Source organism: Haliotis rubra, unplaced genomic scaffold (assembly GCF_003918875.1).
Source record: "Haliotis rubra isolate DU_JTF1 unplaced genomic scaffold, ASM391887v1 Scf531, whole genome shotgun sequence".
NCBI lineage: Eukaryota > Metazoa > Mollusca > Gastropoda > Lepetellida > Haliotidae > Haliotis > Haliotis rubra.
In genome coordinates, this window is record NW_025767226.1 from 154,729 (window position 1) to 179,823 (window position 25,095).

At 39.0% G+C, this 25,095-nt stretch overlaps 1 protein-coding gene across 1 annotated transcript; it reads left to right on the plus strand.

Moving 5' to 3' along the window:
- The first annotated feature begins 15,601 nt into the window (after nt 1-15,601).
- Nucleotides 15,602-16,549, plus strand: LOC124253081 (zinc finger protein 239-like). Its single transcript, XM_046686802.1, has 2 exons — nt 15,602-15,914; nt 16,167-16,549. Exons 1-2 carry the CDS (start codon nt 15,611-15,613, stop codon nt 16,547-16,549), a joined length of 687 nt encoding a protein of 228 aa, XP_046542758.1. The 5' UTR covers nt 15,602-15,610.
- The last annotated feature ends 8,546 nt before the right edge of the window (nt 16,550-25,095 follow it).

Sequence of the window (25,095 nt, forward strand, 5' to 3'; positions counted from 1 at the left end):
CAGTTCCACAAACAGTGGATTGTCATCCAGCAGTTCCAAGAACTGTTGAAGTCCCGGCAAGTGTGATGTAAATAGGTGGGAAGATAAGTGGGACAGTTGGACAGGTCCTCTTTCTAATTTTGCCAATGGTGTTTACTCTGTACAGCAAACACTGCTATTAAATCAACAAGAGAATTCAGTTATCTTGTGAGTACAAGAAATAAACCTACACTTATTGTCTTAAACAATTTTTGGGAGTTTTTCTGGTTTCCTCTGCCATGACATTACTAATAGAAATTCCTAAAAGTAGTGCAAAAGCACAATCACTCACTCACTCAGTCACTAAGTTTTCTTGATGAAATAACAAAGACATCAATAAGCACAAACATTTAATGTATACCAACTCGCCCAAATGACATATATAATATGTATATACAATAATCACAAGCCGAACACAAAGGGTGTACATAGCAACATAAAATTACTGTCAATGGATCAAGACACCTCCACATGTCTCCAACAATCTCTGTCAATGACTTAGTTAAACCTGATCGTATTGGAACATTTTGCCTTTCTCCATGTGAAGCAGCTTGACAGAATTTACGTCAGCATGTAAATTCACCTTTAACTTTACCCGCTAAAGCCCCTGCAACATGTAATGCACGCCAGGACTGGACAAATTGTCCACTGTGTCCAGCAACATGTGAAACATGACTGGACCATATGTCCTGGAATATGTGAAACATAACTGGGCTCCATGTCCTGGAATATGTGAAATTCGACTCTTCCAAGTGTACTGCAACATCTGAAACATAATCTGACCAAGTCTACTTCAAGGTGTGAAACATAACTGGACTAAATATCCTGCAAGATGTGAAACTTGATCGGACAAAGTGTCTTGCAACACATGAAACATCGCCGGGCTATGTGTCCACCGTGTCCGTGAAACATGACCCGACCATGTGTTTTAAAATTGAAAAGTTTTCCACTGTGTCATGAGATCAACAGCTTGGCAATAATCACAATAATCAAATATGAATGTAAAATCATTGTGTGACTTCTCTGATCACTACTTAGGTGATGGGGGCAGGTCCGCCCTAACTGATGCAGGTCTCCAATGTTCACTACTTAGCAGATGGTGGCAGGACCGCCCTAACTGATTCAGGTCTCTAATGTTCACTACTTAGCAGATGGTGGCAGGACCGCCCTAACTGATGCAGGTCTCCAATGTTCACTACTTAGCAGATGGTGGCAGGACCGCCCTAACTGATTCAGGTCTCTAATGTTCACTACTTAGCAGATGGTGGCAGGACCGCCCTAACTGATGCAGGTCTCCAATGTTCACTACTTAGCAGATGGTGGCAGGACCGCCCTAACTGATTCAGGTCTCTAATGTTCACTACTTAGCAGATGGTGGCAGGACCGCCCTAACTGATGCAGGTCTCCAATGTTCACTACTTAGGTGATGGTGGCAGGACCGCCCTAACTGATGCAGGTCTCTAATGTTCACTACTTAGCAGATGGTGGCAGGACCGCCCTAACTGATGCAGGTCTCCAATGTTCACTACTTAGCAGATGGTGGCAGGACCGCCCTAACTGATGCAGGTCTCTAATGTTCACTACTTAGGTGATGGTGGCAGGACCGCCCCTAACTGATGCAGGTCTCCAATGTTCACTACTTAGCAGATGGTGGCAGGACCGCCCTAACTGATTCAGGTCTCCAATGTTCACTACTTAGCAGATGGTGGCAGGACCGCCCTAACTGATTCAGGTCTCTAATGTTCACTACTTAGGTGATGGTGGCAGGACCGCCCTAACTGATTCAGGTCTCTAATGTTCACTACTTAGGTGATGGTGGCAGGACCGCCCTAACTGATTCAGGTCTCTAATGTTCACTACTTAGGTGATGGTGGCAGGACCGCCCTAACTGATGCAGGTTTCTAATGTTCACTACTCAGGTGATGGTGGCAGGACCGCCCTAACTGATTCAGGTCTCTAATGTTCACTACTTAGGTGATGGTGGCAGGACCGCCCTAACTGATTCAGGTCTCTAATGTTCACTACTTAGGTGATGGTGGCAGGACCGCCCTAACTGATTCAGGTCTCTAATGTTCACTACTTAGGTGATGGTGGCAGGACCGCCCTAACTGATGCAGGTTTCTAATGTTCACTACTCAGGTGATGGTGGCAGGACCGCCCTAACTGATGCAGGTCTCCAATGTTCACTACTTAGGTGATGGTGGCAGGACCGCCCTAACTGATGCAGGTTTCTAATGTTCACTACTTAGGTGATGGTGGCAGGACCGCCCTAACTGATTCAGGTCTCTAATGTTCACTACTTAGGTGATGGTGGCAGGACCGCCCTAACTGATGCAGGTTTCTAATGTTCACTACTCAGGTGATGGTGGCAGGACCGCCCTAACTGATGCAGGTTTCTAATGTTCACTACTTAGGTGATGGTGTCAGGACCGCCCTAACTGATGCAGGTTGCGAATGTTCACTACTTAGGTGATGGTGGCAGGACCGCCCTAAGTGATGCAGGTCTCTAATGATCATGGATTTAAATCGCAATTATTGGTTTGTACTACAAATGGGTAAGAGCAGTAGTTGGAACAGTGAAACAAATGCACGTGCAGTACCTGATGAGCGTTAACTTAGACCAACCCTACGTCTTCTCGGTGTTTCATTTCATGTGCATATACCCTTGTAATGCAAACCAACAATAGCGATTCGAAAATATCATCGTTTGTTCACAACTTGTATCCGAAGGCCGCTGTATGAAAAAAAAAATTAATGGCATTGAGCATTTTCTTTGGTTTTTTCATTTTGATATTGATATTTTGCAGTGCCAGTGAAGTATGATGTGTTCTAGCAGTGATAATCTACAACGTTATATAGTCTCCCTGGTTCTAGCAAACATTTTTACTTAACTAGTCCTCCAGGACAGTGACTTTCAAAATTATTTCATACACTGCATGTATATGTATGAATGAATGTTCTTTATACATTTCGGAGCAACGGTGATCTGACCCCTGACTCCCTTTCATGACCAAATCATGTTGTTCCGAGAGAAGCCGAATAACGTCTTCTTGAGGTTACGGAAAGGGCGAGTGGTGACGATATCGCGAAAACTCTCTCAAAGGGCAGGGTTGTTTGGTTTCTTGGTTATCGCCACACCCAGCAATATTCCAGCTATATGGCTACAGTCTGTATGTAAGCGAGTCCTGGACAGTGATCAACAGCATGAGCATCAATCTACACAACTGGGATGACTACTAGAGGTGTCCAAAAGGTTCCCCGGCCTCTCTAGCTAATATGCGATCTGTATGAAAATCGTTGTACTTATTTTTCAACATAATCCCCCTTCACTTCAAAGCATTTGTTCCACCGACTCTCCAGCATATTTAACCCATCGTAAAACTATTATTTGTCACGTGAGACTAAGAACTCATCCACAGCAGTGATGACCTCCGCATCCTGGGGACAGATTTGAGTTGAGGGAAGAGGAAGAAGTAAAAAAAGGGCAAGATCTGGAAAAGAGATTGGGTGATGGAGGATCTTGAAGCCACAGTACTGTGCAGCCTCACTACCACTTTTTTAAAAGTATTTTTATTTCCATAATACATTGTACAAAACATCGTCACACAACATCCTCGTCATCAATTTGTTGTCATAATACATTGTACAAAACATCGCACACAACATCCTCGTCATCAATTTGTTGTCATAATACATTGTACAAAACATCGCACACAACATCCTCGTCATCAATTTGTTGTTATCATAGAAAAATTGTACAAAACATTGTTCACAACATCCTCGTTATCAATTTCTCTTTGTCATAATACATTGTATAGAACATCATACAAAAAACATCCTCGTCATCAACATTGTGCAAGCATCATCATCACCATCAATACAAACAATCATCATCATATGTTCAGGGTGGATTTACTATAATGTATCTGTTATCCTTGCCCAAGGCTAATACGTATACATGTATTCAGATGCACTTGTCAAATTGTATTATACTTATGTAACATCTAGGTTGGTATAGTTAGCAAAAAGTGTATGAAAGGAGGACTAGAAAGCATAAAAGTTTGCTGGGTTTGCAAAATGCTGTATATTTGGTAGCTTTATAGTAGTTGAGCATTTCCCTTTGAAGCACTTTAAAATCTGGCTTTATATTATTTCGGTTTGTTTTATATAGCATATATTTCACTATTAGAAACACCAGAGCACTCACTACCACTTGGGCCGTGTGAACTGGAGCATTGTCCTGGAGGAGCCAGACACCACGATGTTTTTCTCTGATTTGATCACGCAGCCTACGCAGTTCATCAGCCGAATATGCACCATGTATTGTGAAACCATTCTTTAAATAGTTTATCATGATTACACCAACGGAGTACCCGAAATCGGAGGCCACCACTGGGAGACGTTCATTTAAACGGTTTGGGCGTTGGTGACGTCACGTGCTTCCACTGCATACTTTGACTTTTTGTCTCTGGATCAACGTGATGAACCTAGGTTTCATCCCGAGTACCAATATGACCCTTGGAGCACGTGGATCTCTCCGATAGTCCTCGGGACGCTGACGACAAACCATGATTCTCTGACGTGTGTGTTCTTCAGATAACACTCTGGGTACCCAACGGGCAGACATCTTGTTCATGTGCAAATGTCCGTGTCACCAGACTTCCCTTGAAACAGACAAATCCCATATTGTAACTAATCCCCATATTGTTGAACGGGTGACTGCATTTTATTGTTTTAAGAAGTGTGGTCACAGTGGGGTTACACCTGGCAAGACATAGAGACCACAACTGTATAAACAAACAGTAATACATCTGATCTAATTGACGCCAGTTACCAGTGTGTCAGGCTTATGTGACATCAACTATAAAAACAGATCTAACATCCAGACAAAAGCTGTAAAATAAACCGAAACTAAGCTGATGTAATAAACCTGTCATGGTCACGTGTCCCTCCAAAAACTTGTTTCGGCTGGTCCAATCAGTCGCCATTAGTAAAAATATCTGATCTATGTCAACCAACAAAAATCGTACTTAAAAGACGTATTGTATGTTTTGGCCAATCGCAAAGAATTCCAACATCTGTGATGTTTCCGCTATAAAAAGAGGTCAGTGATGTCTTATCAGCGCACTTGACCTCAGAATAAACATTGAAGCATCCCCTTGACTGATCATTGGCTTAAGGAATTCTACATTTTATTTTAAGGTAAGTTATTTCGTACAACTCTATGAATTATGTCTGATTATGTCATGACTGAAACGTATCATTTATCATTTGAAAGTGGCAATATGATATATGGTGTATTTGCATAATATCGCAGTCGTTTTGAATACGTAAGTGAACTAGATGTAATTAGGAGGCCACCCATTTTGTACACAAAATATGTAATAGAGTAGAGGGGAAATCTGCAATTTTGTACATGACATGCAGGGGGTCACTTTCTTTGTACATAACTTTTAGGGGGTCATTCACATTGTACATGTTTCTCCATCATCAAAGATAATGGTATGTTATTCAATAACATACCATCACACATAATGCCATACTGATCATACCACAGTTAAAAGGGGTACTCAAATACTAGTTCATATAAATAAACTCGTATTCCAGGCAAGGCCTACCTCAGTATAGTGAAAAGTCGTCTAGTTATATGCTGGACAACTCAAAGACGTGTATAAGTTGTATGAATATATCTTTGGGTCTACTTTAAGTTCTCTTCTCTCTGGCCCCGAAGCAGTTAGTGACTTTTTCTATAGCATTATTGGCTTTTTCTAAGATAGTACTCTTCTGACCAGTATAACAAAATTGGCTGCACAAGGTTATAGAAGAGTTTAAGTTGACAGCCAGTGGGAATATCTAACAAACATAATTTTCTAAAAACAGCATACATTGCTCTTGAAGTTGCTCGACAATTCTCTTTTGACCTTTACAAAATCTACCAGTGCGAGTAAATAAAATACATAGATATACATATTCTGAGACCAATTCAATATTTTGCTGTTGTAACTTGAACACATGGTGTATTTTACAGGCCTCCTTCCAAAAATTAATATCTTTGTTTTAGAGACATTTACAGTTAATTTCCATCTTTTACAATACTCATCAAATAAAAATAACGATATGTCTAGATCATTTGTCATTTGCAAAGAGTAACAACAGAAGTTACTAAGATCATGATGAATGTTACTATTAAAATCTTCAAGGCCATTAAAATTATTGGTTAATAAATAAATCATTTAGGTACAATGCAAAGAGAAATGGGGAGATATTTTCGCCGTGGCTAACACCATAACGACAATGCAAGTAATCACTGGTATTATCATTTGTACGAGATACATGACTTAATACATTTGTACATGTTACGTATGACGAGAAAACATTTACCTGAAATATTACATTTAATCATCTTGCTCCATAAACGGAGCGCCACACAGTATCAAAGGCTTTACTAAAATCTACGAAACAACAATACGATTTCTTATTTTGGCTAAGATAAATATCAATTACAGATTTTAAAACATACACATTGTCTATAGCTGAATAACCCTTTCTGAACCCCGCTTGCGCTTCACTTATCAAGCTGACCTTATCAGAGTACGCTAGTGGCCTCTCACTCAATACGGAAGTGAACAGCTTACCCAAGCAGCATAATATTGAGATTCCCCGGTAATTACTGGGGTCAGTTTTGTTCTTATAAATTGGCCTTATCATACACGAGAGCCACGATTCAGGCATTACACCATACTCTAAAATGACGGGGTATTAGCGTTAAGTCGTCTTTTTAGTTTCAGGTATTCGCCTTAAGGCCACTGGTGGTAGTCTTTGATGTTGGGTGTTGTTTTAGAAATGTTTGTTTAAGGGATTAACGAAATGATTATCGACTTACCTAGTCGAAATTGTAGTGGTGAACACATTTGAAATCATCAATGTTTTTGGTGAAAATTGAACGTTTTTCACGTGAGCTTATATCAATTAACTATATTAGCAAGACAATTAATATTTCTTAAATGGGTCTGTTTCGAAGTTTACCATCACTATCATCAGGGATTCTTTGACCATCAGGGCAAGTGAGGGTTAGTACAGGAGAGTTATAGACAAGTAGTTTGGAGGGAGTTATTTCAATTAGTTGTGACTTTTGTTCCTGCTGAAGGAACCTAAAATTACACTGTGCTTTGACTTCCGCTTTGTTATTTCGGTATAATGCCATTTCACAGGACGTTTGTGTTCTAGTGGCTAGGGTTAGTCTAAAGGGACAGTGTAAGGTAGAAACCTGGTCCAATCTGAGAGTTGTGAAATATGGCTGGTTAAGAGAAGTTGCAAGAAGGTTTCAGATTAAGTAGTTGTGTAGAATGGCTAGTAGACTCATTTACAGGAACTGACATCGAAATGATTTTGTACAGTTTAAAGGAAACATCAGATGGTGCCAATGGAAAATTGACAGTTATGTATAGTTTGTTTGATTTTGTCCTTGCATACAAGAACTTAGCATTATCGTATAAAACTGTACATCAGTTTGTAACAATTTGATACCCTTATATTTAATTTTAAGAAGATGTTGAATGTGATTGCATGGGAAATTAACAGTGGTGAAAGTTAAATTGCCTCTTAGCAGATCTAAGGTTCCTAGTTTAAATTCCTCAATATGCTCAATAAGGGCAGCTTGCTCAATTTGGTGAAGCAAGACTGATGACAAGGATACATATGCATTTTGAAGATTGTTATATCAAGCTTTAATGCTTGCCGTGGAATATTTTATTGCCTCGTGATTGATTTTTATGCCGTTAAGGGCATTTCAAAATCGAGTATCTTCATTTGCCATTATCGAGGTCAATTTGTGTTCATGCTCTGTTAATACGTTGCCTAACAGGGATTCGTGCTTGGTTAGTTCATTGAATTGTTTGGCTAAGATGTTGACATCCTTAGATGTTGCAGTGCCAAACAAAGATTTTGGCAGTTGGCCAATAAAGCCTAATAGTGCCCGTTTGGACCTAAAAATCTAAACAATGATGGAGTCTTTCCTTGTTGCTACTGATAGTAGATCATATATCCAGTTGTGAGCAAAATGAGAATACAATAGTACTAATTTTAAGAGCGTTTCGACTCTGTATCATTACTTCTATCCCTTCAACCAAAAGTGGGATAACGCAAGTTAGGGAACATTCAGGCAATGATTCAGCTTACTCTTTAGTTTGTGATAGTAAATCACATACTGTCCAGCTCCCATTGGGAATATTACAGTGATGCCATATTTTCCTGACTCCATGAGGTATATTATGTTGATATCGAACTGCCTAACTTCTATCGGGAATAATATTGTCATACTATTGTCATAATGTTAATGTCATACTTTCCCAACTCCATCATGAATATTTCATTGATGTCATAGTGCCCACCTTCCATTGCTATATTACATGGATGTGATACTGTCCATCTTTCATTGGCTATATTACATGGATGTGATACTGTTCATCTTTCATTGGCTATATTACATGGATGTGATACTTTCCATCTTTCATTGGCTATATTACATGGATGTGATACTGTCCATCTTTCATTGGCTATATTTCATTAATGTCCTTTTTTCGTTCTCCATCAGGAATACTATACTTACCCAGTCATACTGCTGAGCTTTTCATTTGTAATATCAGTTTGTTTGGGTCAAAATGATACCGATGAATCACAAGCTTATGCTGTATTCTGAGGAATGCATAATACAGTATATCAAATAGGATATACATTTCCAGCATTTCATTCTCTCACTGTGTTGGTTAGTTTTGTATACCGTAGTAAGCAAAAGGTTATACTTTATTGTGTGTTCGTGCATTTTGCTAAGGAATTCGACAGTGTAAGTCGTTTGAAATTATGGTCAGTTTTGAAATCTGGAGGTGTTTCCCCCAAAATGGTTAACTCTATACAGTCCATCTATTCATCCGTAAAGGCTAGCGTAAAATTTAATAATGTGTTGTCAGGATTTTTCCCTTGTTCATGTGGTGTTCGTCAGGGCTGTGTCCTTAGCCCTCTGTTGTTTTCGATTTTAATCAACGAGTTGGCTGTTGAGGTAGAACGAAGTTCAGGTCCAGGTATTCAATTACATCCTGATGTTATTCAAATATTTTTTCTTCTTTTTGCGGATGACATAGCACTTATATCTGATACTATTGGAGGACTACAGAAGCGCATCGATGTTTTAGAATTTTTTAATATAGAATATGGTCTTGAGGTCAACTTGGATAAGACAAAAGTTGTCGTTTTTCAGAAAGGTGGTATTTTATCAAAAAGAGAAAGTTGGTTTTATAATGGTAGGAAGTTGGAAGCGGTAACTTCATATAAGTATCTAAGTATAACATTCACAAGGGGCTTGTTTTGGTCTAGTCATTGTTCTAATGCAGCTTTGCAAGGTAAAAAGGCTTCATTTGGTGTTCTTAAAAATATAAGTAAACTTTGGCAATATATCTCTTGAATTATACTTTAAGATATTTGATATGGAAATAGCTCCTATTCTGCTGTTTGGTGCCGAGGTCTGGGGATTCTGTCAGAATGATTATGTTGAATCTGTGCACACATTGGCTTGCAAACGGTGTTTAGGCGTTAAGATCTCTACAACTAATAATATAGCTCGTGGTGAATGTAGGCGGTATCCCCTATATATCTTAGCATATAAAAGGGCAATAAAGTATTGGTTAACATTATTGAGTATGTCTGATTCTCGTCTTCCCCAAAAATGTTATCATATGATGTTAATGGCTTTAGATCATAATAAAGTTAATTGGGCGTTAAATTGTTGGATCTTCTGTACAGTTTGGGTTTGGGTTTTGTTTGGGAACAACAATCTGTTATTTCTCCTACGTACCTCGTTTTTATCTGAATTTGTGAGTCGACTTAAATGTATTCATGAACAGAATTAGTATAGTTCACTTCAAAATGGCAGCAAATCCATGTTTTATTCTTACTTCAAACTTTCATTGTCCTGGGAATTGTATTTAAATGTGATTAACACTGAAAAGTTTAGCGTAGCACTCGCTCAGTTTAGATGTTCTTCACATCAGTTACGTATAGAAACTGGAAGGTATTATAATATAGATAGATAGATTATGTTTACGGTGCGATGAAGGTTATATTGAGGATGAATACCATCTTCTCCTCGTGTGTTCCAAATTCCAACAGCCCTGCTTGAACCATTTACCTAAAACCTATTGTATCAATCTAAGTAAAGCCAAATTCAAACTCCTCATGTCATCATCAGATTGTAAACTTATAAATAATTTAGCTAGCTTTATCTATCATGCAATGTATCTAAGATGTTACAAATTATCAATTTATACTGTTCACACCATGTTTTGCCCTGTAGTTATGGGCCGATGGCCTACACTTTTGTAATAAAAGAATTGAATTGAACTTATAAGTGTAAGTTATATACTGGACAAAAATAGTTAGGCAGAGCTCCAGATAAGATTTAGCTCATGTGGGTACTGTACCCACTGTATTTTTTGTGGAGTAGGTATTATGAATATTATTCAGTTACCCACTGCTTTCAAAAATGTGCGTATTTCAGTCATTTTACTCACCTAAGTATTTTGTCATTGAGTAAGTTTACTATGCAGGTATATTCTGCCTTACGTCAAATCTAATCAAAACCAACTTAAATATAATGGAAATGATGTCATAAAAATCACTCATCTTATACTGACAGTACAAGACTTATCCTATACTAACAGTACAACTTGATAGCAATCGATGTCTTTTTCATAATGCAAGATATTTTTATAAATATGTTCTGCACGCATTTGTTTTAAACTTTTTGCGTATCTAACATCTTAAATGCGTAATTGGTACGCAACAATTATTTTTCAATGCGTAACTGGAAATTTAATTTTCTATGCGTATTTTACCCGGATACGCAGCTTATCTGGGCCTCTGGTTAGGGATATATGTAACTTTTCATTGACACACTGATATATATCAATCAAAAACCAATATCCCTAACTTATTTTATCCAGTATATATCCAATATACCCTTCCTGTCTTTCATTCTGTTTGGTGTACGTTATAAATCCAATATACCCTTCCCACCTTTCATTCTGTGTGGTGTACGTTATAAATCCAATATGCCCTTCCCGTCTTTCATTCTGTTGTAAGTTATATATCCAATATACCCTTCCCACCTTTCATTCTGTGTTGTAAGTTATATATCCAATATACCCTTCCCGTATTTCATTCTGTGTGGTGTAAGCTATATCCGATATAACCTTCCCCCATTTCATCCTGTGTGGCGTAAGTTATACATCCGATATATACCCTTCCCACTTTTATTCTTTGTGATGTTGTATATTGACAATCACTGGGTTGTCTCGTTGACACTCTACTGTTTACCAACACCATCACAACAGTTGTAATACTGCTGCAAAAGCACAAACTCATGATAAAGTCTGAATCGTACAATCGACTCTGCTTATAGCTGAGATTTCTTATGGGTGTGGAAAGGGTTTGATCGCTTCTATTTATATATCCTATATACACCCTTCACGCCTTTCATTCTTTGTGATGGAAGCTATATATCCGACACACACCCTCTGTGTCTTTCAGTGTGCATGATCTGATATAACATAGCCAATATACACACCACATCTAGTGTAATTTGTTTGGCTTCAAGTTTGCAACCAATTCAAAGTAAAAAGACTATGTATAAATGCAGTCAATTGGGTCACGAACACCTAAATGTGGAAAACTGTTCACCGTTACAAAGCTAACTGCGACAAATATCAGAATTATTTCAGTAACGCGAGGTAGCCATGGAACTATTTCAGTTAACGTGGGCGGTAATATTATACTTATTATGTGATGTAGATTACATAATTTTGCATTATGAAATAACACAGGTAATGAAAATGAAACATCGAACATAAGGGATTTGCTTGAGTGCAAATTGACGCATGATATACACCGATACAAGTACAGTAGGGTGCAAGGAGGAGGAAATTCCTATTTAAACACCTTCTTTCAAAAGTGAGATGCAACCAAGGACTATTCTGCCACACAGAGGCTGCCACACAGTGACTTATGTACATGTATTTCTAAGCAACAAGTCATTTAAAAAGATACATTTATCAGAAATATTACTTCCTAAGAACATTTATATGAAGAATATAATATTAAGCTTGACAAAACCTATGCATTTATGGCAAAAGTTTAATCAATTTAAGTAAAATTCGGGAATTTTGACTTTCATATTCGCAACAGAATATAGAAACATATAAATGACAATTTTCAGGTTTCCCCCACAAAAACACAACTTAATCATATTCCGTGCAGAGATCGACTTAAGGCTTGGTGTTAACCGCGAACATTACTGCAGTAGATAGGGCTTTACAAAATTGAGGACTGTTTATCTCAGTTCTGGTCGTATCCCAGTTTACTAATGCATTACTATCGGCAATAATGCATACGTCATATGCTCATACCAATAGAAGTACACATACAAAGGTGTTTTCCAAATATACATAGAGTAAGAAATAAAGGAACACAGGAGCGCTGTGGTGATGAAAATAATAAAGGAACGTTTGAATTTTCCTGTGTTCCTTTATTTGTTTCTGTATGTATAAAATATATCATTATGTAATCAAATACAGGATACAAGGCAATTATACAAATATACAACAATAAGCAAGTACATCACTTGAGCATAAATAATGAAAATAGATTATAACATGAGGCATACCCTGTGGGTGACGCGGGAGTTTTGTTCCAGCGGTGAACCCTCCGCATACTTGTTACAGGATTGTGATACCTGAGTTAAGCAAAAATAACATAAAAATATGTGCATACGTCACGCGACCGAGAATAGTTCAGACACAGTAATTAACTTAAACAATGCACTGAAAGGTGTGCTTCATTGTGTGATTTATATGAATATGCATATGTAAATAACATCGCCGCTCATACACACATTCTTACATATGAGTATTCATACATTTGCAAATTCCACTATCATACATACTTCACTGAAACTGTTACCTTATTATATTTATTTGTGTTATTTATGCATTAATAAAAGTATACAGCAATGTACTATAGTTACTGACCTTAGAAGTAGATTATTGATTATCTTGATTTGCTGTGCACATCAGGTGAGGGTGACAAGTGCTGTGTAAGTGAAAATGACTGAAGACCTTATGATTAGAAATTCGCCAATCCCAATCCTCCAGGTGATGATATCAAATTATACAACTGACAGAAAGATGTGATTACACAATGCCATTTAGAAAGTGGTCGAATGTAACATGTGTTATATTTGGGATTACACTTTCTTAGTAAAGTACAAATTCTAGTACAGATTCGCGGTAGCTGAGTGGGTTAGGCGGCTGACTTTCTGTGCTGGCGATTGGGTGCCTGGCTCTGAGGGTGTGAATTCGAATCCCGGATGGGGCTCAACTCAAAAGTACTAGAATTTGTACTTTACTAAGAAAGTGTAATCCCAAATATAACACATGTGACAGAAAGATGGAATGACCTAATTTCCCTATGAACTTGTAATGGAATGATCCAAACAATCATAGATCTGCATTAAGCCTTTAAAATACAACTTGCTCACAACTGTTTATTGTGAACACAGTGAACGTCAGTTGAAAGTTTTTATTTCCTCCTATTACACTATCGGTGAAAGAGTGTTGGACCTAGGACCGTATTGTATTCAGCAATACAAGCCCCTGTGGATGTTGTATCAGCCGCGTGTTTACTGTAGAGAAGAATGAAGAAAAGAACGACAGACACAAACATTGGCGGTTATACACAACGTAGATAACGCCGATTGTTACATTCAGTGAAGGAAAAAATCACTCCCTTACTTTTTCAAGGGAAGTGATTACCTAGACAAAAAGTAAACAGATGAGCACTTCGGTAAAAATGCATTACACTGGCCCCTCCCGACATATGCTATTATTCGCAATTTCTTTCAATTAATATTTTTAGGGTTATTTTGATATTTTGAGGGGTGAAACACATACATGACACCAGACATCTACATACCATACTGGATTAGGTCCTAAGCCCTAAAGCCCTAAAAATAATCCTCGTTATGGACCGTTCATTATTTATTGCTGGGAAGATAGGTGGGGGTGGGATGGGGTAAGGGCGAGAGGGGAGCAGGGAATCAATTCCGTATACATGCACTAGGGAAAGGTCAGCAATTTTGTACATGACATGCAGGGAGGTCGCTTACTTGGTACATAAATTGTAGAGTGCATCACTCACATTGTATATGCTTCCCCATAAACATCATCATCCCCAATTGTGTATGTATTATTTTTTTCCCCGATCATAACCCGAAAAATATGTTTAAAACTTATCTCCCCTCAGAGGTTTCTGTTGCTGGATCCAAAAGTGCTCCAAGTGTTTAATGACGTCTCTCCTTATGATCTCTGCCACCTGAAGGATATTATTATGCAGTATTAACATGTAATTAAATTGATCATGAAAGATAGATGTAATTATGTTCACATGAAGACATATTTGAATTATTTCAGTGCGTTGTTGTTTAAACTATGGGTATGCTGATGACAATCTTTGGGATAAAAGTGAATAATAATCGAATACATTCATTGCTTTTAAGCAATTTTACACAATGGTGTATATCACCTGTACACCGCTTTGCAAGACATCTGTTTGTTTTTGTTTTGTTTTGACAGCATAATGAACTTGTCACAGCCCGTAAATATGTAACGTCAGTAAAAGTTTGGATATTAAACAGCTGAATACAATTCATTGTGAGACTATAGGGAGGATAAATATACATCCTGTCATTGGCATTTTCCATACTGAATGTTGAAAATCACTCAGCTAAGTTGTATATATAGTGTGTTGAGTGTGGGAACACATTTTTACAGTATCAGGTTTGTTATCATGCTACGTGTCATACCATCATATTGTGTATGGTCCCTACCCCAGATGTTATAAGAGTGTGATTATGTTTCTTATGTTTTCAGTAAACTCCATAAGATCCACAGATTAATGATGGAAGTTAAATTCCACAGATTCCTTTTCCCTGTCACTGAAACAAATGTAATCTGTTGAAAGGGTTTGCTGAGGAGATCTCAAGAAACATTTTTTATTGACACCTTGGAAACAGGTGAGCTCATGAAAGAACCTGTTAATAGAACCCAGGAAACAGATGGTTTGGAGGGATCCAACAAAGCAGTCTCATATACATGTCGTGATAGCTCGGAAACATTTTCTAAATCGCGTTTGGGGCGACGGAGTAGCCTAGTGGTTAGTGCTATCGCTCATCACGCCGAAGATTCCCCACATGGACACAACGTGTGAAGCCCATTTCTGGTGTCACCCGCTGTGATATTGTTGGAATATTACTAAAAGCGGAGTAAAACGTTACCCATTCACTCATGATCACTCTAAATCGGATGACTTGAAAAGGTACATGGTCTGTCGTCGTGGAATCAAGACTTATCAGTGTGCTGAATGTCGGAAAACATTCACACCATCAGCTTATCTTCAGTCACACAGTGGAATCAAGCATCATAGGTGCATTGTGTTTGAGAAAGATTTACACAATCTGTTCATCTGAAGGTACACATGAGGATTCACAATGGAATCAAGCCTTAAGGATGTGTTGAATGTGGGGGAAAAAATGCTATCAGGTAGTCTTCAGAAACACATGATGATTCACAGTGGAATCAAACCTCATCAGTGCATTGTATGTGAGAAAACATTTACACAATCAAGTTACCTGCAGAAACACATGAGGATTCACACAGGAATCAAACCTTATGAATGTGTTGAATGTGGGAAAACGTTCACACAATCAAGTAATCTGCAGAGACACAAGAGAAGTCACAGTGGAATCAAGCCCTATGAATGTGCTGAATGTGGGAAAAAATATAAACATTCAAGTACTCTTCAGAATCACATGAAGATTCACAGTGGAAAGAATCTTCATCAGTGCATTGTGTGTGAGAAAACATTTACACGATCGTGGTACCTTCAGAGACACATGAGGATTCACAGTGGAATCAAACCTTATGAATGTGTTGAATGTGGGCGAAAATTTAGACATTCCCATAGACTGCAGGAACACATGGGGGTTCACAGTGGAATCAAACCTCATCAGTGCATTGTGTGTGAGAAAAGATTTACACAATCAGTCTATCTGCAGATACACATGAGGATTCACACAGGAATCAAGCCTTATAAATGTGTTGACTGTGGGAAAACGTTCACACAATCAAGTAATCTGCAGATACACGTGAAGATTCACAGTGGAATCAAGCCTTATGAATGTGTTGAATGTGGGAAACAATTTACACATTCAGCTTATTTGCAGTCACACATGAGGATTCACAGTGGAATTAAGCCCTATGAATGTGTTGAATGTGGGAAACAATTTACACAATCAGCTCATTTGAAGGCACACGAGAGGATTCACAGTGGAATTAAGCCCTTTGAATGTGTTGAATGTGGGAAAAAATTTACACAATCAGGTACTCTCCAGAATCACGTGAGGATCCACAGTGGCATCAAGCAGTGAAGACTTACCACTGTGTTGGATATGGGAAAGGGTCTACACTTGCAGGCACCCTGCTGAAACACTAAGGATTCAAAGTGGAATCTTTCTTATCAATGTGTTGAATGTGGGAAAACATTTGCACTGTCAGATAGTCTTAGCCAGTAAACACTTCAGAAGATTCGCAGTAGAATCAACTTATTGTTCAGTTTCAGTGAAATGTATATATTACAGTGCATATATTTCGTCGTACACTTTTATATTCCCATCCCAACAAGTTCCTGTTCTATCACAAACTAAGTGATAATCGAAGCAAATCTTGGGTTTACCAACTCAGACACACTTGCTTGAATAAACCCAAGGTACTCACATCTCTCTCCTTTCTTGTTTCAAAATAAGTAACAGTGAAACTTTAAACTTTATTGTCTGGAAAATGTTTGAGGTAAGTTTGACACATTCCTACTATGCTGAATCACTTTTCGAAATACCTATCATTGTAAATGCTTGTTCAAAATAACCAATTAATTCTTAGGCCCTATCTAGTTACCGGGTATAGTCTATGCACATTGCATCGTGGGCTCCTTATTTTTTATGTCCTTCATGTAAACATTTCTTTTATTGTTTCGACACATGTGTATATCCCCAGTGGTAGTATATGAAATGACAGTTCCATTACAGGTACCCCTGAGAGTGTTATATCTGTCCAATTCAGCTCCCAGCAGTGAGTTAAAGGGGTTAATAACTGTAATAGGTTGCGACTATCTTATGAATAGGTTCTAACATGAACCAGTCAAAGTCGACTGAGGAGTAGGTTCCATACGGGGCAGAGCGGTTGCTGAACTTGAGGCTATGATCGACTAAAGCATCCATGAGAAGTTCGAACCATTCAGTACCCACCTGACCGAAACTATTGTACAGATTAATGAATTGACGAATCATTTGGCGCAGAGCTGAATAAATATTGAGACCTTTGACGTCCATTTCCCACGAAGTTGAACAACCGTTTCTCGATGAATCACCACATGATAATCACTTTTTAAGGGGTTTACAGCTCTTATGGTTAGTGTTAGTGTGTGTGTGTGTGTTGTGGTGTGGTTGGGAGGGTAGGGTTGTTGGTGGGGTGGGGAAGAGATGGGTTGTTGGTGGGGGGTTTTGTTCGACCTGGTGTTTGGCAGCAGCATGCAGAGTATTTAGCTGACACCGATTTCATTTCAATACCCACAGCGCCCATGAACTGGCGTCCAGGGTTGACTAGCAATTCGGTAGGCCACGTCACAGGGCTCTGTTTATAGACACGTTCCAGCGTATTGTACACTTGAGTCGAATCTTTCACGGTTAATGGCTTGGCCTCTTTGTATCAACTGATGACATCCTTTACGGTCAGAGCATACATGGAGTCAGTTTGGTAGACCCGATTAGGCGTCGGCACATCAAACTTTTTTCTCCGGATGTTGTCGGCAAGCTGATTTGCCATAGGACTTGTTTTATTAACCAGTCCTTAGCTGCATCTTAGGAGACCTTGGTGGCTTCAGCGATCTTGGGGATAGCGTTTGTGCCTTTCCAGTATCCCCATGGGCTGTAGTAAATCGTCTCCAGTTTTACATATTTCATGGTGTTTTCCCTTTAATATAGCAATGTCCAAACAAACAAGTCGTGACAGCGTCAACGGCAATCCATTGTTTGGTATGCATGGGTGATAAGGATGTTTTTTTAAGGTTATTCCGTAGATCCTGTGCCCATCACTCATCAACACATTCATTTTGTGTTTGAAGGTGCAGGTTTTGAACAGGGCCTCTTTGAATCAATCGTGCTTGATTTGTTTCTTCACAATGCATCTTTTTTACCTTACCGAGGTAAGTTTTTAGGATGGAATACATATTGGGCCTCAAACCGATGTACTATAGGTATTATAGGTGCAATAGGTTTTCCAACACATTCGTCTTCATTTTCTGAGTACATTTTTGTTCACTTGGCTTTGTAGGGTGTGGTCTGGAGGTAATCACTCGTGTCGTATAAACCTATTTTTTTCTGCCATGTCCAGATACACGTCCTCGGTACGAATTTCAATCAGCAAAGAGTTGGTGTCGGTGTGTTAATGTACAACACCTCACACCATACTGTTTTGTTTTTTTTTTTTTTTTTGTTTGTTTTGTTTGTTTTGTTTGTTTTTTTGTTTGTTTTTGTTTTGTTTTGTTTTGTTTTGTTGCTGTTGTTTTTATTTATTTATTTTATTTTTAATTTTTTTTTTTTTTTTGGGGTTGTAACAGAAACCGGACATCACGTGGCAGTTGAATTTCTCAACTTCGTGTTCAGTCGAACAACTCGATCCAAATCAGCCTTTTTTCAGCTTCATACCCAGCGACAAATACAGCGGTAGATTTTATAATCTAGAGAGACCAAGAATGGAGTAATATCAGGCTGGGTCAAGAGGATATTGTTTTAAACGCGTTTTCTGAAGATTTCAAACACATAGGTGAGCAGGTGTCCATCCATTTTCACGTCTTCTTGGTCGGCCGATGATGACTGTCCTCGTGTGTTAAGTCCTTTTCTTGTGGGGGCGCAGAGATGGCTGTTCAGGCCGATCCTCGATCGGCAGACACGGGTGCAGTGGGGGCACGGAAACTGTCGGGGGTGGTCAGGGTCAGGTTGGCGTCTTTCTTTGTGCACGTACTTCAGCTACATCAGCTCGCCTCTTCTCCTCAAAGTTGTCTCACACCTGGGTTATGATGGTGCACCAGCCTGCCCTGTCCACAGCATGCCGCTCTAACTGTTTGGGAGGGATACCAGAGTGTCTTATGTTGGACTTAATACAGTCTTTGAATCTCTTGTGTGGTCTGCCTCGGTTCCTATTCCCAGAGGAGAGTTTGCTGTACATGAGCTGCTTGGGCAGCCTGTTGTCATCCATCCTGATCATGTGACCAACCCAACGGAGCTGGGCTTTCAAGGATCATTGCCTCGATGCTGATCATCTTGGCTCTGTCCTGGACCCCAAGGTTTGTCAATGAATGTTCATGTTCGACCGCAGACTTCTAATGTGGAACGTCTCCAACTGCTTTGAGCATCTTTTGTACATGGTCCACATCTCACATCTATTGAGAACAACAGCCTTGTACACCTTGAGCTTGGACAGCTAGATGCTGTGTTGGTTCAGGACACGAGTTGACCGAGAGCTTGATTGGCTTTGGAGATCCTGGCGTTGATCTCCTTATCCAGGCTGTCGTCATTGCGGATGGTGCTGCTGAGGCACTTAAAGTCATCCACCGTTTTCAGCAGGGTGACCTTGATGAAGATGGTGGGGGAATGGGCGGTGGAGGTGGGCGCTGGCTGGAACAGTACTTCTGTCTTGCCGAGGTTGATGGCGAGACCAAAGAGGCGGGATGATTCTGTGAACTTATTCACGACGAGCTGGAGGTCAGACTCCTTGTGGGCCATGAGGGAACAGTCATCAGCGAAAAGCACTTCCAGGACAATCTTCTCCACGACCATGGTCTTGGCATTCAGTCAGCAGAGGTCGAACAGTGAGCTGTCGAGTCTGTATCGCAGATATACCCCAAGGTCCAAGTCCCTGGTGGCATGGTTGAGGACGCAGGTAAAAAATGAGGTCCAGGGGCCAGGACGCATCCCTGCTTGACGCCATTGCTGATGTTGAATGGATCTGATAGAACCTGCCTGAGAGAACCTGCCCAGTCATGTTGTCGTGAAACTTGCGTATGAGTTTTACAAACTTGTCTAAGCATCCAAACTTGGATAGGATGATCCAGAGGGCCTCCCTGTTTAACGTGCCAAAGGCCTTGGTCAGGTGGATAAAGACTGCATGCAAGTCCATATTTTGCTCTAGGCATTTCTCATGCACTTGGCGGACAGAGAAAATCATGTCCACTGTGCTTCAGTTTGAGAGGAATCCACACTGTGTTTCTGGCAGGTTCCCTTCGGAGATGTTCTCGATCAGTCGGTTGAAGAGGATCCGAGCCAGTACTTTCCCAGTAATAGATAGGACAGAGATGTCCCTATAATTGCCGCAGTCGTTCTTGCTACCCTTATTCTTGAACGGGAAGTGGTTCCCCCTGAAGTCATGTGGTAGTTCTTCCTCCTCCCAGATGCTGGTGCGTAGAGATTTGAAGGTTTCAAGGGCCACAGGACGATTTGAATATCTCTGCCGGGATTCCATTCATACCAGGTGGTTTGCCTAAGCTGGTTTGCTTAATCGCCTTCGAGATTTCACCCATTGTAGGGGGCAGGTCAAGGCAGTGGACAGTGGATCTTGGTGGTATCAGTTCAAGGGCATGTGGGTCTACAGTCTCCTCCTCCAACAGTATCTAGTCGTCTGTCGACAGGAGTGGGATAGAATGTAGCTTGGCAGGTCCATAGGCGTCCTTAATATCGCTGTAGAACATCTTGGAGAACCGGTCCTTGTGCACTCGTTTCCTGGGGGGCCAGTGGTGGTCACCAGTGGTCTGAACAGCTCCCACTTTTGTGTTGGGCAGCCAGTCAGGGGCTCATGTGTAGTCAGTCGGTCATCCAGGTCTTCTGCAAAATCACTGCGTTGCAGAGACGTTGAATGCTGGCCTGATCTCTTTCGGCATCTTGCGGTGTGTTGGAGCAATACGCAGGGATAGGATGGATCTGACTAGACGATGTTCTGTCCAGCACTCTGCTCCGCGCATGGCCCTGGTGATCCTGACGTCACGGATGTCTCTCTCACAGCAGATGGCAAAGTCTGTCAGATGCCACTGCTTGGATCTTGGGTGCATCGACGTTGTCTTGTATTTGTCTGCTTACTGGAACAGTGTGTTTGTGAGTCCATCCGTTTTCAAGTAGAGATCGTGATAATCACCTAAATGTTAACAGCCGAGTTTATCGCACACATGGAGGGCATGCTCGTAATCGTCTTGTGATATGTTTGATTCGGTTAAGTGACTATAAAAGGAGTCGACACAAGGTAATTGTGTTTCAGCAAATCCAGACCAATCATCTTTGTATTCATAATGGTAGACACCCTTCCTCTGCAATAAGTCTCTGTGACTCAGTCAATAGAGGTATTGGTAATGTTAGAGTGGTCTTAAATTGTCTGTTAGCACTAACAAGGCTTTCAAGAGAGGAAAGTAGAAACTGGGCGCTGTTGATTAATCTCAGACCATCTAACAAGAACGAGATGTATACTGAACCACAAAAGAAACGTCGCTTTTCAAAACCAAATGCAAAATTGTTCTTGCAAGGTGGTGTTTTTATAATGTTTGTACCATTTTCTTAACATGTTTTTCAATCGAAATTGACAGTTATTACCAACATCAGTGTGTTTTCTGATGAAAATGCATATGGACCAAACGCACCGAAAAAGGCAGATGTGCTAAAATGTTCCGTATGATATTCGTGAAAATGAAAATGCACGTGCATGTCATGACAACCCTACAAATGAAAGCGGGTCCGAAACTCGCCTGAAATCTTCTTTTTTTTGACACATAAACAAATCCCAGTTTGCCGACGATGAAGCAATATGGGTTAATGAAACAAATATGCACAAAGCACAAAAACAAATTCAAGCTGCACTTAACCATTTTGAAAACTGGACCAACCATGGGGGTTCCAACTCTCCACCACTAAAACAACAACTGTAGTATTCAAAACACAACATCGAAGAAAACAAAACGTACAACTTTATACTAACAAACAAAAATTACCGCAATCAAATAAAGTAAAATTTCTAGGTTTAATCCTTGACCATCACTTAACATGGAACAAACACATTCAATGATTCATACAAGAAAAATGCAAGTCAGCTCTGAACATTATTAAATACCTATCACATAGTAAATGGGCTAGCAACAAACAAACATTACTACTACTATATAAATCACTCATCTAAATCTAAATTATTCTATGGCTGCGAAATATTTCAAGATATGACACAAACACATAAAACCTCAGTTCCATTCAATTCCAAGCAATTAATTGTATAACTGGAGCCTTCCAAGGAACACCCCTCCAAACATTATTGGTAGAATGCGGGGAAGTAGACCTCACTCTCGAATGGGAAAGATGTACAATGAAATATGTAACTCGATCCCTTAACAACCCCATTACAAACGAAACTGAAAACCACTACTGCATCTCTTAAGAATATAACTAAACTCATTATCCACAAAGGCAAATACCCCAAACCTTTTGGACAAAATATACAGGAAATTAAACAACAACTTGATTTATATACTACAGGATATAATACAAACCCATATTACAAATCTCTTTCCTCCAGTGTTGCTGCCAAAATTAACACAAACCCACACTACAAATCTCTTGATAAAGTGTTGCTGCAAGAATTCATACAACACAAAATTACTGAACACAATATTCTTATATCTATTCTGACTGATCTAAGGACGAAAATGGAAATACTTCATACAACAAAATTACAACCCACAAGATACACACACACATCTATACACTGACGGATATAAGGACGAAAATGGAAATACTGGTTTTGGTATCTACATACCCCCCCAAAAAAGCCTTAAACAATCCTATATTCTCCCAGCAAACTCCAGTTTCTTTACAGCAGAGCTCGCAGCCATAGTTCAGGCCTTGCAAACAACGTCTGACCAAACAAACACTACCATAGTCTGCATTTTTACGGATTCCTTAAGCTCCACACAAGCTCTCAAACATTACTGTATAACACAAGGACCAGATCTAATAAATGATATGTACAGAAGAATACTACCACAAAATAAAAATAATGAAATACATTTTATCTGGGTCCCGTCACATATCGGGATCCATTGCAACGAAATGGCAGACCAAGCTGCCAAACTTGGACTCCACTCAAAAAACCAAAAATGAAAATACCTTACTCCAAAACACACATAACAAATAAAGTTGACAATATAATAATAGATTAATTCAATTACAAGTGGCAACTAATAGGAAAACATTATCCATTCTACCAAATTCAACAAACACTCAATACTTATTGTAAGAATTATCACCAAATTGATGTTGCCATAACCAGACTAAGACTAGCAAATTGCAATCTTAATCACTATCTACACAAAATCTACCTTCATCCAAACGGCAAATGTATCACTTGCCAAATTCATGAAACAATAGCCCACACTACCTTTTTTACTGCTCAAAATATAATAAACAAACAACCCCATTTACCAATGCTTTAAAACAGTACCTCAACAATGCCAACTCTTCTGATCTTCTGCACATTCTAACAATCCCAGGTTAATTAACCACTCACTAAATATCTCATTCATACAAAATTATACCAAACAATATAGCAACGAAAACAATAACTCCACTTTTACCATTTTACAAATTGTTATGAATATGTATATATGTTCTTTTAACTTTTCAAATTAGTTCTCTCTTTTTATCAACTTCATTTTTAACCTTTTATATGTTTACGATTATTCACATAATAAAGATGCTTTTAATCATGGGTTGGTTAAAACAGCACAATAACAATGGCAATAACCACTTACTGCACTACATCTATACTAAATTCCAAATCTCTATTACTCTTTACTTATTTCATATTTTTGTATCATTTTAATTCGACCTCCCATTCAAATTTCCCTTAATAATCAGTCTTTGGGTCCTTTTGTTGTTGTTGTTGTTTTTTCTTGGTAGTACACCACCACTCTTTAAAAATTTCTTTTTGTTCCCCTAATTTCTTTATAAGTGTACTATCCCGTCGCCGAAGTTGTGCGTGCGACGTTAAGCAAAATAAATAACAGTATGAGGCAGAACATGAATTATTTACGATATATACAATCTTTGATAAATTTTAAAGAGTGTTTTTATTAGTGGACTTCAACAGTTTGACACATTCATGTTTTGACTGACACTCTAAAACATAACGACTTATGTATTTGACTCTATAAACATCGTACTTTTTACACACACAAATATAGTGAAATTCATCTTCAATTACAGAAATGCCATGTTCATTACAAAATAACACAATCTATCATTTCCTTGAATATCAAATAGTGACCTGATTCAATTTTTAATTTATGAGATAATATATTCCTAAACGTGTTATATAAAATGAGAGACACTTTTGAAGATATCATTATACAGAGCAAGTTTAGTTCTTTGGACAATTTCGCTTTTCCAGTTGTGCACAAACGTTGTTTAATCACTTTACAAAAGTATTTTGCATCAACACAATCAGGAAACAACCATACGAAACCAAACCATATCTAAATATAACAGATTTAACAAAATTGGCCCACTCCTCTCATGCAAGGCTGTAGCAAGATAAGAAAAGTGAGTGGTTCGATATTTATGACGAGGTGCATATTATTTTTTACCGATCATGGTGGTATGACCTCGGCCTTTCTTTACAAGGACAAACATACACGTTGTTGAATGTCTAAAACTTGTCTCCCCACGAAAGGTTCTGTTGCTGGATCTAAAGGTGCTTCAGGCGGTTAATGTTTGGGTGTGTCACCCTCGTGATATCTAAATCTAAGTGATATTTATATGGAAAAACATTAATTTTGAATGTGCAATACTATTACGTAACTAAATTCATCAAAGATGTCATATTTGAATTATTT

Bases quoted from the DNA above. Each gene is read 5' to 3' on its own strand.
- LOC124253081 (XM_046686802.1), top strand. From the start codon at position 15,611: ATGGAATCAAGCCTTAAGGATGTGTTGAATGTGGGGGAAAAAATGCTA. The intron at 15,915-16,166 runs GTACTCTTCAGA...TTACACAATCAG, and splicing joins GAAAAAATATAAACATTCAA to TCTATCTGCAGATACACATG.